Below are 16,810 nucleotides of genomic sequence, written 5' to 3'. Positions count from 1 at the left end.
AAAGCACATTTAACAATTGGTATATTTGCTGAGTGCAATTGGTGCAAGGCCCAAAACTTGTATCAAGGGAGGCGCAAAGCGCCACTCCCTTATAAATGGGACAGTTTCTCCAGATGCAGCTTCAACATGGGGACTGAAAACTCGTTTCTCGGCTTCTACTGGACGAAATCGGCTGCAAATCTCGGAAGTAAATGCTTTGTACATCGAGGTAATATGCTCCAAATTTCACCAACGTCCGTTTCCGCATTCTTGAGTTTTATTAAGAAAACCGTCGAATTCACGTTGGTGTTTGTCCGTCCATACATCCGTTTGCCCGCCCAAAAGGTGTTGGCGCTCATATCTCAAAGGCGATACTAGGCAGGTTCACTATGTTAACAAATATAATTTCGTTCAAAATTTTTGGAGATTAGCAAAACTATACATTTTTGGAATATTCAGAGCATGAGGAAAACAAAAATTAATGTTGGCATTTGCACAGACACCTGCATGGCCGCCATTTTGGATTTTAAATATGGCCGCCATAAAATACATATTTTGCGCGATCTCGGCTTCTAGTCAACCTAGAAACTTAATTAAATATGCTAATCCTATGTTGTCTGGGTCAACGAATCCAATAAAGGCCTCAAAATAGTGCTCAGGATTATAGAAAAGCAACAAACAAGAGTAATTGAAAACCATTGTCTTTATATTTGTGATATAACGGTATTACATAATACATGATATTGCAAGTCCTTTGAAGTTATAGGTATGGGTTTATAAAGCAATAAAGCAGCCTTGTTAGTATCAGGTTGAACTATAAGTTCTATACACAGGATCTACTAGGTCTATACCATACAGGCATATGCTTTTACAGATCTTCATCACTGTCCTGAGTGTCATTTTCACAAAGGTGTCTATGCAAATGCCAACATTAATTTTTGGATTCCTCATGCTCTGAGTATTCCAAAAATGTATAGTTTTGCTAATCTCCAAAAAATTTGAAAGAAAAAAACATAGTGAACCTGACGATACATTGAAACGAGCTGAAACTTGGAATATACATCAGCCAATAGGTCTATCGAATGGCTTTTGAAACAAATTCAAAATCTGCGCTCATTAAGGGAGTCTACAGGGGGTGCCCTACATATATATGTTAAAACCCACCAGTAAGTAAAGTTTTTTGAACTGTAAGAATCAAATTGGCGCCCCTTTATATGAACATTTCTAGAGCATTACTTGGTTCCTCCTAAGAACACAAGGGTAGACCAGCATGCACACAAGACTTTTTGAATGTCCCTTCTTTTCTATTATTTGGCATTTTCTACAAGCTATGGAATGGAATGTCCCTTCTTTTCTAGAGTTTGCCGCACAGCACACACCATATAAAGGGACCTTTTCTATGCCCCTGACATTTTCCCCAAGAATGTAAATAGCATTCAAAGGAAGATCTCCCATAAAGTTGTCATGCATAAAATGGCATGTTCAAATCATAAACACATTCTTCATACTATTGATTTTCTTGCCTTCACCAATACAGGCACCAAAATGGTAAAGCAATAAGTTAGAAACTACACAGAATCCTATAAGCAATATGAACGAGAGTTCTTGAACACCCACTCGTAAATGAGATTCACCTTTCCAGTGCAGGGTAGTTAGGGGAATTTTGCATATCTTATGGCAATGGTAGGTCTCCTTAGTTACCATGAGCAGATTGATCGTCTCCAAAGTGGAGATCATCTGTGCCACGTCTTCAGGGCGCTTTCCCTCAACATTTATTCCATTGATCTGAAAGGAAGCAGGAAAATAAAAGTGCGAAAGAAGTTCAAAGACTAATTTGTAAGTAAAATGCAAAATAAGGAGCGAGCTGTCAGGCATGTAATTTTTTGTATCGTAGAGACATTTGTGTCCATGTTCTCACATCCTGCTTTGCTACTTGTCCTCACAGCACTCTTTTTACCTCTGCCACTGAAAGTGGATGGAGGTTATGTTTTCACCCCTGTCTGTCTGTTTGTCTGTCTATCTGTTTGTCTGTCTGTCTGTCTGTCTGTTTGTCTGTCTGTCTGTTTCTCTGTCTGTCTGTTTGTCTGTCTGTTTGTCTGTGTGTCTGTGAACAGGATATCTCAAAAAGTTGTGGACAGACTCAGCCGAAATTTGGTGTGTGACAAGAACGAATCATTTCGATTTTGGTGAAGGTCCGGATTTGGATACAAGAATTGTTTTAACTTTGAAGTGATTCTTCACCTTTAAGTGAGAGGGCCAAAAACATTATACACTGTACAGCATGATATTTCAAAAAGTTGTGGATGAGTTATGACAGAACCAGGTGGATGAGTTCGTTCGACAACAAGAACAAGCCCATTAAATTTTGGTTCAGGTCCGGATCGAGATCTGGCTTTGGTTTCAACAGCGTGAAGCCGAGCTCAGTGTGAGGCAGGAGCACCAGCCCAGAGGGGAGCACAGTCACAGTAGATAATGTAAGGTTGTGCTTTGCAATTATTGCAGGTCGACATATCACATGAAACAACAAGGAAAGAGTGGGGCAAAGGTGACTCAAAATCTCCTGATTTATGGCTCAAAACCAGGTATCCCATCATTGCATTATTAGACAAAGATCAGTTCACAATAAAACTTCAGGCAAATGACATGCCATGTTTTCTTGGTGGGCATTAAAGATCCTATGGTGACCTTCATGAAGAACACTGAAAGGATCAAGTTGTCATCCTAATGAACAAACTATATGGAGCCACCATCACAGTGCCAGTCAATCCTGGATAGGGTAATCAAAAAAAGATCACTCGGCTCCATGACCACATTTTCAGTGCACGATAGAATGTCACAATATAACAAGTAAATCATGCTGTAGCGAGCGTCTCACCTTCATTATGCAAGCTCCATTCCACAAGCCAGCCTTTTCAGCTCGCCCCTTCACCTTCTTTACATAATGTTCCAGTTTGTCTTTGCTTGTGGACAAGGTGAAGCCGAAGCCTTTATGTCCTTTATCCAAGCAGCAAAGATATTGATGGTGGTTTGGGGAACAAGATTGAATTGCCTGATCGATGGAAAAAAAGGAAAAGCATTCATGACATCAAACATAATCTGCTCAATCTATTTTAAATGCAGAGGTCGATGTTCATACATGTATTTGATGACAAAAAGGGCAGGAAGCCAAGAAGGTGGAAGCCAACAAACCAACAAGGTCAGCTCGCCAACAAGCAAACCAAGAATGTGGAAGCCAACAAACCAACAAGGTCAGCTCGCCAACAAGCAAACCAAGAATGTGGAAGCCAACAAACCAACAAGGTCAGCTCGCCAACAAGCAAACCAAGAATGTGGAAGCCAACAAACCAACAAGGTCAGCAAGCCAACAAGCAAACCAAGAATGTGGAAGCCAACAAACCAACAAGGTCAGCAAGCCAACAAGCAAACCAAGAATGTGGAAGCCAACAAACCAACAAGGTCAGCAAGCCAACAAGCAAACCAAGAATGTGGAAGCCAACAAACCAACAAGGTCAGCAAGCCAACAAGCAAACCAAGAATGTGGAAGAAAACAAACCAACAAGGTCAGCTCGCCAACAAGCAAACCAAGAATGTGGAAGCCAACAAACCAACAAGGTCAGCAAGCCAACAAGCAAACCAACAATGTGGAAGCCAACAAACCAACAAGGTCAGCAAACCCACAAGCAAACCAAGAATGTGGAAGCCAACAAACCAACAAGGTCAGCAAACCCACAAGCAAACCAAGAATGTGCAAGCCAACAAACCAACAAGGTCAGCTCGCCAACAAGCAAACCAAGAATGTGGAAGCCAACAAACCAACAAGGTCAGCAAGCCAACAAGCAAACCAAGAAGGTGGAAGCCAACAAACCAACAAGGTCAGCAAACCCACAAGCAAACCAAGAAGGTGGAAGCCAACAAACCAACAAGGTCAGCTCGCCAACAAGCAAACCAAGAATGTGGAAGCCAACAAACCAACAAGGTCAGCAAACCCACAAGCAAACCAAGAAGGTGGAAGCCAACAAACCAACAGGGTCAGCAAACCCACAAGCAAACCAAGAATGTGGAAGCCAACAAACCAACAAGGTCAGCTCGCCAACAAGCAAACCAAGAATGTGGAAGCCAACAAACCAACAAGGTCAGCAAACCCACAAGCAAACCAAGAATGTGGAAGCCAACAAACCAACAAGGTCAGCAAACCCACAAGCAAACCAAGAAGGTGGAGGCCAACAAACCAACAAGGTCAGCAAACCCACAAGCAAACCAAGAATGTGGAAGCCAACAAACCAACAAGGTCAGCTCGCCAACAAGCAAACCAAGAATGTGGAAGCCAACAAACCAACAAGGTCAGCAAACCCACAAGCAAACCAAGAAGGTGGAAGCGAACAGACCAACAAGGTCAGCAAGCCAACAAGCAAACCAAGAATGTGGAAGCCAACAAACCAACAAGGTCAGCAAGCCAACAAGCAAACCAACAATGTGGAAGCCAACAAACCAACAAGGTCAGCAAACCCACAAGCAAACCAAGAATGTGGAAGCCAACAAACCAACAAGGTCAGCTCGCCAACAAGCAAACCAAGAATGTGGAAGCCAACAAACCAACAAGGTCAGCAAGCCAACAAGCAAACCAAGAATGTGGAAGCCAACAAACCAACAAGGTCAGCTCGCCAACAAGCAAACCAAGAAGATGGAAGCCAACAAGGTTAACAAGCCAACATGCAAGCAAAGAAGATGGAAGCCAACAAGGTTAACAAGCCAGCATGCAAGCCAAGAAGGTGGAAGCTAACAAGGTTAACAAGCCAGCATGCAAGCAAAGAAGGTGGAAGCCAACAAGGTTAACAAGCCAACATGCAAACCAAGAAGGTGGAAGCCAACAAGGTTAACAAGCCAGCATGCAAGCCAAGAAGGTGGAAGCTAACAAGGTTAACAAGCCAGCATGCAAGCAAAGAAGGTGGAAGCCAACAAGGTTAACAAGCCAACATGCAAACCAAGAAGGTGGAAGCCAACAGGTTAACAAGCCAGCATGCAAGCCAAGAAGGTGGAAGCTAACAAGGTTAACAAGCCAGCATGCAAGCCAAGAAGGTGGAAGCTAACAAGGTTAACAAGCCAACTAGCAATCCAAGAAGGTGGAAGCCAACAAGGTTAACAAGCCAGCATGCAAGCCAAGAAGGTGGAAGCTAACAAGGTTAACAAGCCAACATGCAAGCCAAGAAGGTGGAAGCCAACAAGGTTAACAAGCCAGCATGCAAGCCAAGAAGGTGGAAGCTAACAAGGTTAACAAGCCAACATGCAAGCCAAGAATGTGGAAGCCAACAAGGTTAACAAGCCAGCATGCAAGCCAAGAAGGTGGAAGCTAACAAGGTTAACAAGCCAGCATGCAAGCCAAGAATGTGGAAGCCAACAAGGTTAACAAGCCAGCATGCAAGCCAAGAAGGTGGAAGCCAACAAGGTTAACAAGCCAGCATGCAAGCCAAGAAGGTGGAAGCCAACAAGGTTAACAAGCCAGCATACAATCCAAGAAGGTGGAAGCCAACAAGGTTAACAAGCCGGCATGCAAGCCAAGAAGGTGGAAGCCAACAAGGTTAACAAGCCAACTAGCAATCCAAGAAGGTGGAAGCCAACTAGCAATCCAAGAAGATAGGAGCCAACATGCAATCCAAGAAGATAGGAGCCAACTAGCAATCAAGAAGATAGGAGCAAACTAGCAATCCAAGAAGGTGGAAGCCAACTAGCAATCCAAGAAGGTGGAAGCCAACATGCAATCCAAAAAGATAGGAGCCAACATGCAATCCAAGAAGATAGGAGCCAACTAGCAATCAAGAAGATAGGAGCAAACTAGCAATCCAAGAAGATAAGAGCCAACTAGCAATCCAAGAAGGTGGAAGCCAACTAGCAATCCAAGAAGGTGGAAGCCAACTAGTAATCCAAGAAGATAGAAGCCAACATGCAATCCAAGAAGATAGGAGCCAACTAGCAATCAAGAAGATAGGAGCAAACTAGCAATCCAAGAAGATAAGAGCCAACTAGCAATCCAAGAAGGTGGAAGCCAACTAGCAATCCAAGAAGGTGGAAGCCAACTAGCAATCCAAGAAGGTGGAAGCCAACTAGTAATCCAAGAAGATAGAAGCCAACATGCAATCCAAGAAGATAGGAGCCAACTAGCAATCAAGAAGACAGGAGCAAACTAGCAATCCAAGAAGATAGGAGCAAACTAGCAATCCAAGAAGATAAGAGCCAACTAGCAATCCAAGAAGGTGGAAGCCAACTAGCAATCCAAGAAGGTGGAAGCCAACATGCAATCCAAGAAGGTGGAAGCCAACTAGTAATCCAAGAAGATAGGAGCCAATATGCAATCCAAGAAGGTGGAAGCCAACTAGCTTGGATTGCTAGCTCCTCCCCCAGAGCCAACTAGCTCCTCCCCCGGGATCCAAGAAGGTGGAAGCCAACTAGCAATCCAAGAAGATAAGAGCCAACTAGCAATCCAAGAAGGTGGAAGCCAACTCGCAATCCAAGAAGGTGGAAGCCAACTAGCAATCCAAGAAGGTGGAAGCCAACTAGTAATCCAAGAAGATAGAAGCCAACATGCAATCCAAGAAGATAGGAGCCAACATGCAATCCAAGAAGATAGGAGCCAACATGCAATCCAAGAAGATAGGAGCCAACTAGCAATCAAGACGAGTCTTTTCAGCGTCGCCGAGTCTGGCATTTCACTCAGGCCGACTGGGACGGTCTTCAAGCAGCCATCAATCGTCTGGATTGGTCTCCCATCTCCACTGCCTCTGACATCAATTCTTCCTGGGAATTCTTCCAAAGCAAACTGATCTCTCTCATGCACAGATTCATCCCATCTCGCCTTCAGTTGTCTTACCCTTCCTCCCGTCCATGGTACACTGAATCTTGTGGTGAGGCAGTTGCCCTGAAACAACTTGCCTTTGCCTCTTGGAAGGCTAATCCAACTGAAGGAAATCTCAGTTCCTTCCACCAAGCTCAGAACAAGTGTGTGTCTACCCTCAGGAGTGCCAGGAAGCACTATCTCTCCTCACTCAAGAATGAACTCTCAAACCTGTCTCCTTCCTCCAAATCCTGGTGGCGTCTGGTCAAATCCGTTTCTGGTGTTTGTTCCCCCTCCATCCCCTCCCTTACCTGAAATGGCCACACAGTTGACATCGCACGTGACAAAGCCGAATGCCTCAACTCTGTGTTTGCCTCAAAATCCTTAGTCCCAAACCCATCTCTCTCTGTTCCCACCTTTCCCAGTCGAACCAAACTGCTCCTGGACTCTGTGACCTTCTCTCCTGACAAGGTGGAGGAGTTTTTGTCAAACCTCGACTCTGATTCTGCAACTGGACCAGATGGCATCAGCCCATGGGTCCTAAAATCCTGCTCTGCCGCTCTATCTCACCCTCTCTCTGTTCTTTTCACCCTATCCTTTGCTCAAGGTCATCTGCCAGCATCCTGGAAATCAGCAAACATTACCGCTTTACACAAAAAAGGTGCAAAAACAGATCCTTGCAACTACAGACCAATCAGCCTGCTCCCAATTATCAGCAAAGTCATGGAATCCATCATTGTTTCGGATATGAAATCTTTCCTCTTCTCCAATGGCTTGATCTCTGATCATCAATTTGGTTTCAGACCAGGTCACTCTACTCTGGACATGCTGCTTCTGCTGTCTCAACAATGGATGGAGGTCCTCAATGCCAAACAGGAAATCAGAGCTGTCTCCCTTGACATATCACGTGCCTTCGATACGGTCTGGCACCCAGCTCTGCTCACCAAACTCTCCTCCTATGGTATCCATGGAAATCTCCATGCATGGCTTGCGGACTTCCTCTCTGGTCGTAGTCAACATGTGGCCCTGAATGGATTTCTCTCATCTCCCCTTCCCGTTCAGGCTGGAGTTCCCCAAGGCAGTGTGCTGGGCCCTGTGCTTTTTCTGGTCTTTATCAATGATCTCTCTGACTCTCTGGAAAATCCTCTGTATCTCTTTGCTGATGACTCCACTCTCTGCCGCTCCATTCCTCTTCCCTCAGATCGGCAGTCTGCAGCCTCCTCACTCTCTGAAGACCTGGACAAAATCACAGACTGGTCAAACATGTGGAACATGTCTTTCAATCCTGACAAATCTCACACTCTTACTATGTCTCTCCGAAAAGATCGACTGGACAACCCTCCCATCTACTTTCTCAACAATCCTCTCCAAGAAGTTCTGTCGCTCAAGCTTTTGGGTCTCACCATCTGCCATGATCTTTCTTGGGAAAACCACATTTCCAAGCTGGCCTCCAAAGCCAGTCGCCGACTGGGCATCCTCCGTCGTGCGAAGTCCTTCCGAGGCACACCTGAGCTCCTCACCACATACAAGGCTTTCATCCGCAGCTCAATGGAATACTGTTCTCCCCTATGGGCTGGTGCTCCTGCCTCACACCTGGCTCGGCTTCACGCTGTTGAATCCAAAGCTTTCAGAATCATTGGAATCTCCCGCGATGAAGCTATCTCTGAGGGCCTTTCACTCACTCACCGCAGGCAGGTAGGTGGTCTTTCTGTCTTCTACCGACTCCTCTCTGGCCTTGCTCCCCCAGCTCTCTCTGTGCTCTGTCCCCCAAATATTCCTACAGGTCGCACAAGATCTGCCAGCCACCCTCTGATGGTTAAACTGCCGAAATCTCGGCTCTCTGCTTACCTTCACTCTTTCATTCCTCTTTTCTCCCGCCTCTGGAACAAACTCCCACACTCACTTCAATCACACTCCTCCCTCCAGGTCTTCAAAACAGCTGTTCACCACCATCTCTTATCTTCCCCCATCCAAAACCTTGATCCTTTCTACCCCCACTAATTCGCCCCAGATCCACCTTGTTTGAAATTCCAACTTCTTTCCTGGAAGTCTTGGCAGTGTCCATATGTTTTATACCTCTCCCACCCCCCCCCCCTTCCCATGCCTCCCCCCCAAAGCCCTCTCCCTCCCACAGTTCTCTCGATGTCTCCATGTCTCTCGGTCCCTGCTCTCAAATGTTGTGTTTGTGTCCTTAGCCCCCCTCTCTCCCCATCTTGTCTACCGCTCCCGATGTTATTTGTTTTGTGTGTCTGTTTGTCTTTCTGTGTGATTAATGTTCGCTCTTTCACGAACCTTGATCTTGTTTACAAAAAAAAAAAAAAAAAAAAACTGCCAAAATCAAGACTCTCTGCTCACCTTCACTCCTTTATTCCTCTCTTCTCCCGCCTCTGGAACAAACTCCCTCACTCTCTTCAATCCCACTCCACCCTCCAGGTCTTTAAAACTGCTGTTCACCACCATCTCTTATCTTCCCCCATCCAAAACCTTGATCTTTTCTACCCCTGCTATTTTCACCCCAATTCCACTTTTTTGAAATACCAACTTCTGTCCTGGAAGTCCTTGGTGTCCTTGTGTTTTATACTTCTCCCTCCACCCCCGCCCCTTCCCACGCCTCCTCCCCCCAAGCCCTCTCCCTTCCACACATCTCCCTGCTCTCAAATGTTGTGTTTGTGTGCTTCCCCTTCTCTCCCCATCTTGTTTTCCGCTCCCTCTTTTTGTGTGTTTTGTTTGTCTGGTTGATTTGTTTGTGAAGTAAATGTTAGCTCTTTCACGAGCCTCGATTCAGTATACAAAAAAAAAAAAAAAAAAAGAAGAAGAAGATAGGAGCAAACTAGCAATCCAAGAAGATAGGAGCAAACTAGCAATCCAAGAAGATAGGAGCAAACTAGCAATCCAAGAAGATAAGAGCCAACTAGCAATCCAAAAAGGTGGAAGCCAACATGCAATCCAAGAAGATAGGAGCCAACATGCAATCCAAGAAGGTGGAAGCCAACTAGCAATCCATGAAGGTGGAAGCCAACTAGCAATCCAAGAAGGTGGAAGCCAACTAGCAATCCAAGAAGATAGAAGCCAACATGCAATCCAAGAAGATAGGAGCCAACTTGCAATCCAAGAAGGTGGAAGCCAACTAGCAATCCAAGAAGGTGGAAGCCAACTAGCAATCCAAGCAGGTGGAAGCCAACTAGCAATCAAGAAGATAGGAGCAAACTAGCAATCCAAGAAGATCACAGCCAACATGCAATCCAAAAAGGTGGAAGCCAACTAGCAATCCAAGAAGGTGGAAGCCAACATGCAATCCAAGAAGGTGGAAGCCAACATGCAATCCAAGAAGGTGGAAGCCAACTAGTAATCCAAGAAGGTGGAAGCCAACTAGCAATCCAAGAAGGTGGAAGCCAACTAGCAATCCAAGAAGGTGGAAGCCAACTAGTAATCCAAGAAGGTGGAAGCCAACATGCAATCCAAGAAGGTGGAAGCCAACTAGTAATCCAAGAAGGTGGAAGCCAACTAGCAATCCAAGAAGGTGGAAGCCAACATGCAATCCAAGAAGGTGGAAGCCAACTAGTAATCCAAGAAGGTGGAAGCCAACATGCAATCCAAGAAGGTGGAAGCCAACTAGCAATCCAAGAAGGTGGAAGCCAACATGCAATCCAAGAAGGTGGAAGCCAACATGCAATCCAAGAAGGTGGAAGCCAACTAGTAATCCAAGAAGGTGGAAGCCAACTAGCAATCCAAGAAGATAGAAGCCAACATGCAATCCAAGAAGATAGGAGCCAACTAGCAATCAAGAAGATAGGAGCAAACTAGCAATCCAAGAAGATAAGAGCCAACTAGCAATCCAAGAAGGTGGAAGCCAACTAGCAATCCAAGAAGATAAGAGCCAACTAGTAATCCAAGAAGATAGAAGCCAACATGCAATCCAAGAAGGTAGGAGCCAACATGCAATCCAAGAAGGTAGGAGCCAACATGCAATCCAAGAAGTTCGAAGCCAACATGCAATCCAAGAAGGTAGGAGCCAACATGCAATCCAAGAAGCTAGGAGCCAACATGCAATCCAAGAAGATCAGCAAGCCAAAAAGGTGGAAGTCAACAAGGTCAGCAAGCCAACATTGATAAAAGGAATATGCTGTCAAAAAATAACAGACAAGAGTAGATGAGCCTGGCATTAGTTGGTGGACATTAAATATCCCATAGTGTCCTTCACGAAGGTTAGTCGAGTTATCGTCGGCACCCTGAACAAATTACAAAGTTCTGCTAGAACAGAGAGAAAAAAACTGCAACAGTAGCACAGCCGTACTCCCAGCAACAACTACATTGACGCAAACCTGCAGCCAGCTGCCGTATATGAGAGAAGAAAAGAAAGAAGAAGAAGAAGAAGAAGCAACCTCCACCCAACATACAACAATCAGATGACCTAAGGCTGTAGTGCCTCGACTCGATTGATAAAATAATCTTCAATAATTAGCTGTCCTAACATTCTTTAAGTCAAGTGGCAATTCCAGTTTATACATCCCACCAACCGTTCAGGTTGATGAGGAATCTCACATTTGTCTTTATCTTTTTTTTTTACAACAAATGGATGAGTTTGTGTGTTTGAGGCATACTTTTTGTGTGTATTAATTACACTAGGGCATGCCCGTACTATATATATATATCTAAAATTATATCCCCCCCCTCTATTTACATGAAATGGTTTGGTCCAAAGCGAACGGCTTGCGAGTGGTGACAATCCCCCCCCTCTATTTACATGAAATGGTTTGGTCCAAAGCGAACGGCTTCCGGAGTTTGGTAAAGAAATCGCCATCGCGTACACAAACGCGCAGGAAAGCGAATGAATCGCAAATTCGTTTTTATTAGTTGTAAAACATAGTTTAACGCCAACATAGTTTGCAAACGTGAAATAAATGAATACGCTCTCAAATGTGCCATCCGAGGCAGAGTGTGCCCGCCACGTTCGGCACACGCGATCGTTCGCTGCTCTCTGATTGGTTGAATCGTTTTTTGGACATAGCTCGGTAAGTAATTGTCCGATTAATATGAAACCTTGAAAAGGCACATCCTCGGGTCCCCAGCAATATACCTGGCAAGTTAAAAGTATATCGGACCCGTGGTTGTCGAGAAACAGCGGTCACAGACAAACGTACAGACGTACAGACAGACAGACAGAGATTACTGGAATTATAGATAGATACATCTATTAATTAATTATGTATTACATACTATTGTAATGTACCTTTTAACTATTTAGACTGCTGAGACCCCTTTCACGTTTGAGGACCCTTTAAGACCCCTCAGAACTTTAAGACCCCAAAGACCCCTAAAGACACAGGGGATCCAAAAGTCCTCGAGGATCCAAAGCACCCAGAAGACCCAAAAGTCATGGAGGACCCAAAAGTCTTTAAGGACCCAAAAGACCCAGAAGGCCCAAAAATTATAGAGGACCCGAAAGACCCAGAAGACACAAAAGATCCTGAGGGCCCAAAAGACCCAGAAGACCCAAAAGTTCCTAAGGACCCAAAAGACCCAGATGACCAAAAAGCACCGAAACCAAAAAGGCCCAGATGACCCAAAAGTACCCAAAATACCCTGAAGACCCAGAAGACCCCAAAGACCCTGAGGACTCAAATGACCCAAAAGTCCCAAGGGCCCAAAAGACCCAAAAGTCCCCAAGGATCCAAAAGTCCCCGAGGACCCAAAATACCCCGATTATCCCGAATATCCAACAACAACAACAGGCATTTTAAAGGCCATTTTCCCTGCAAGAGCGGGGGTTAGCCCTGCGGTCCCCATGACAATCTTCTCCATTTTGCCCTATTTTCTGCATCTCCCCTTGTTAACCCCCTTGCCCGCATTTCTTCTTCGACCATCTTTAGCCAAGTCTTTCTCGGTCTTCCCCGTCCTCTACTTCCTTCCACATTAATTTCCATCACTCTTCTCAACCAGTCACTTTCATCCTTCCTCAACACATGACCAAACCATCTCAAACTGTTTCTCTTCACAGCATCCATCACAGGCTCTATTCCCATCATCTTTCGCAATTCATCATTTGTCTTCCTCTCTCTCAACGATACTCCACACATCCACCGAACCATTCGCATTTCCACCCTTTCCAGCCTTCGTTGCTGCTCCACGTTCATTACCCATGTCTCGCTCCCATAAATCATAACACTTCTCACACATGCAGCATACACCTTTCCCTTCAGCTTCAACGACACTCGCCTCCTCGTCAGCACGCCACTCAGTTCCCAAAACTTCTTCCATGCACATCTCACTCTAGCAACCGTTGCCGAGTCTGATCCACCTTCTCCATTCAGCATGTCTCCTAGGTAACAAAATGTTTTCACACCTTCCAGCTTCACGCCGTCTCCAAGATCCAACTCAACATTTCCTCCATCTGCAGCTCCCTCTGTGCACACCTTACACTTGAATGTAGCTGCCACACTGGCTAATGACCCTCTCAAACCACTACATTTTTGATGAACCCACTCAACGCACATTGTACATTGAATTGAGTTCACTCCGACACCCTTCCTGCACAAAGCACATGGCCACTTCCCAGTTCTTTCCACCTCACCACATGCTTTACCACTTGCCATCACCTTTGTTTTTCCGATATTCACCTTCAGACCTTTCGTCTCCATACATTCCTTCCACTTGTTCATCTTCTCCTTCAGTCCACCCATACTTTCTGCAATCAACACCAGATCATCTGCATACAACAACTCCCACGGTAAACCCTCCTTTACGTTCCGAGCCAGCACCTCCATCACAGCTACAAATAGTAGTGGACTTAGTACCGACCCCTGATGCACTCCCACCTTCACCTCAAACACCACTGTTCCCGTCCTTCGTCCTCACAGCTGTGCGCGCTCCTTTGTACATTGCCATCACGACTCTGATCAACCATTCCTCCACTCCTAACTTCCTCAATGCCCATGTCACTACTTCACGTGGAACCCTATCGAATGCTTTCTCCAGATCAACAAACCCAAGAAACAGCTTCTTACTCTTCTCCATGTACTTCTCCTGCAATTGCCTCATAATAAAAAGCACGTCTGTCGTTCCTCTTCCTGGCATAAATCCAAACTGCATTTCGTCAATCTTCACTTTCTTCCTTATCCTCCTCTCCAACACCCTTTCCAATACCTTCATTCCATGCTCCAATAACTTTATCGCTCGATACGAGCCACAGTCCAGAGGGTCACCTTTCCCCTTGTATAGAGGGACAAGGGTACTCAGTTCCCAATTCACTGGAATGCAGCCTTCTTTCACCACCAGATTGCAGATCTCTGTCATTCTCTTCACACCCCAATTTCCCGCTGCCTTCAACATATCTCCCACAACACCCGTCGGCCCTCCCGCTTTTCCACTCTTCATTGCTTTAATCGCTTCCTCAACTTCCTTCTCGGTTATCTTCTCTGCCGGTCCTAAAACTGGGTTACTCTCTATGTTGCCATCCCATTCATTCTCTGCATTCAACAGTATTTCCATATATCTCTTCCATTTTCCTTTAATTCCATCTGGGTCCACAATGATTTGTCCCACTTCATCCTTCAAGCAACTCGCCCCCATCACATCACACCTCTCTTTCGCTATCTGCTTTGCAATCCTGAATACCGCTCTCTGACCCTCTTCCAAATCCAAGCGTTCTCCGAACATTTTCCTACATGCCTCCTGCGCCTTTGCTACCTCTTTCTTTGCAGCCTTCTTGGCTGCCTTATAACTTTCATGCTCTTCCTTTTCTGCCCCCGTACCCTTCACCTTCTGCCACTCCTTTAACTTCTTCCTCTTCTCGTCAATCTTCTTTCCAACTTCATCATCCCACCACCATGTTTCCGAGTACCTCGGTGGTCCTTTTGTCCATCCACATATCTCACCAACGGCTCCCAACAGACCATCTTTCATTGACATTCAACCACTTTCAAGCTCAACCACATCATCCTCTACCATACTCAGTCTCTCTTTTAATGCCTCCCTCACTGTCACCTCTTTCAACCTCCACACCTTCATTCTCGGTTGGTACTTCACCCGCCGAGCTCTCTTCGCACCTTTCAACCTTATGTCGCAGACAACCAAGTGGTGCTGTGAAACAGCCTCCTCCCCCGGGATCACCTTTGTGTCCCGGAGGTGCCCCCTATCTCGCCTACGCACCATCAGGTAGTCAACGGTTGTCGTCGACCCACCTGACGTGTATGTAACAAGCTTATTATCCTCTTTCTGGAACTGAGTATTACAAATCAACAAATCAGCTCCATCAGCAAACTCCAAAATCCTTTCACCTTCTCCATTTCTCACACCATATCCGTAACCCCCATGAACTCCATCAAAACCGTCCATACTCCTTCCCACATGTCCATTTAGGTCTCCTCCGACCACAACAACTTCCTTATCTTTCACGCTTTCCATCAGCTTCTCTATTGCACACCAGAACTTGTCCTTCTCTTCATCGCTCCGACCAACCTGCGGAGCATATCCCGAGATGACGTTCACCAAGAGCTTTCCAATCATCATTTTCACCATCATTAACCTATCACTCACTCTCGTCACTCACCACACTGTCGACAAACTCCTCAGAAAACAGGAAACCAACACCATTCACACCTTCTGGGCACCCCACTTGCCACACAAACGTGTATTTCTGTCCCTGCCTACCCTTCACCATTCTCACACCACTTCCCTTCCATCTTGTCTCCTGTACACAACATATGTCCACTCTTCTTCTGACCAATACTTCCACCACTTCTCCTGATCTCCCTGTCATTGTCCCTACATTCCATGTCCCAAACCTCAGAAACCGATCTCCACGTCGGGCATCAGACTTTTCGTCGTCATAAATGGAGTGATTTCCACCCTTGCTTCGATCGGGTTCCCCACCTTGAGTTTTGACGAGAGGGAGTGGGGTCCCCCACGGGGTACTTCGGGCTGTACCCTGCCCATATCTAGTTGTAATTGTCATGGTTCTCTTTTTTGAGGCAATGTTTTTATGGCCGGATGCCCTTCCTGACGCCAAACCTTTTAGTCGCCTCTTACGACACGCAGGGATACGGTGTACCTATTCTAAACCGGGGTACACACCGAAACCGGGGTACACACCGCTCCGATTCCCAAACCGATTGCGGTTTGGCGATTGCGGTTTGGGATTACCCAAACCACACCGATTCGAATATCCCAAAGACCAAAAAGACCCAAACGTGCCTGACAACCCAAAAGATCCAGAGGATCCAATAGAACAAGAGGACTAAGAACACCCAGAGGACCCAAACGACACTGAAGACCCAAAAGTCCTCGAGCACCCAAAAGACTCCAAGGACCCAACAGAGTCAGAGTCTGGCAGACAGGTATGCTACAACACGGTGAAGACCAATGAAGATTTGGTCCAATGTACCAATCGGCCCACTTGTTATGCTAAAGAGTCTCATCTCAAGGTATATGGAATCCCTCTCTGCTTTGGTCGGCTACTCTGTTGTTATTCGTGTTTTTATTTTAAGCTCAACAGCTTGGTCATTTGACTTTGGGATGCAATGAATTGTGAACTTAGAAACCATATAGCATCACAACAGTGTGGTGGAAAAGGTGCAAAGAAAGTCATAGTATTGGAATGAAAACACTTACCTTGTGAGATTTCTTAATTGGAGATTTGTCACACCTTTGAGAACACACACGCACACACACCTGATTTTACGCCATGCTTTAATTCAACTTCATAAAGAGATCTATGAGCAAGAAGCACAACTTGAGGCAGGATTTGACAATAATATCAGGAATGAAACATCGCAACAAAACATCATTTCAATAAACAGCAATTGGAATACATTTACATTGTTGAAAAATAAATGTTAAAATTAGGAATTTTCATCTTCCCACCTAACCTTTCATATACTCACTGGCCAATTGTCTTATATTTTCACCACCTTAGCAGAAATACAGCCATTAATTACAATAGTCAATGTAAAAACAGATCCTCTCAACCAAAGGTCCAGTGAGCTTATTTCCAATCCAAGCAAAATC

The 16,810-nt window shown here is 45.3% G+C and overlaps 1 protein-coding gene across 1 annotated transcript in view; it reads right to left on the bottom strand.

Moving 5' to 3' along the window:
* LOC137430614 (uncharacterized) overlaps window positions 1-16,810 on the bottom strand; it is a 130,716-nt gene that overhangs the window by 49,023 nt on the left and 64,883 nt on the right. The window contains exons 11-13 of the mRNA XM_078782715.1: window positions 16,415-16,448; window positions 2,855-3,028; window positions 1,614-1,764 (exon numbers count right to left, since the gene is read on the bottom strand). Coding sequence (XP_078638841.1) covers window positions 1,614-1,764; window positions 2,855-3,028; window positions 16,415-16,448 — 359 coding nt within the window. The remainder of the gene's footprint in view (window positions 1-1,613; window positions 1,765-2,854; window positions 3,029-16,414; window positions 16,449-16,810) is intronic.

The sequence above is a fragment of the Myxine glutinosa genome, chromosome 7 (assembly GCF_964187855.1).
Source record: "Myxine glutinosa chromosome 7, kmMyxGlut1.1, whole genome shotgun sequence".
NCBI lineage: Eukaryota > Metazoa > Chordata > Myxini > Myxiniformes > Myxinidae > Myxine > Myxine glutinosa.
This window is presented reverse-complemented; position numbering and strand designations above follow the sequence as displayed.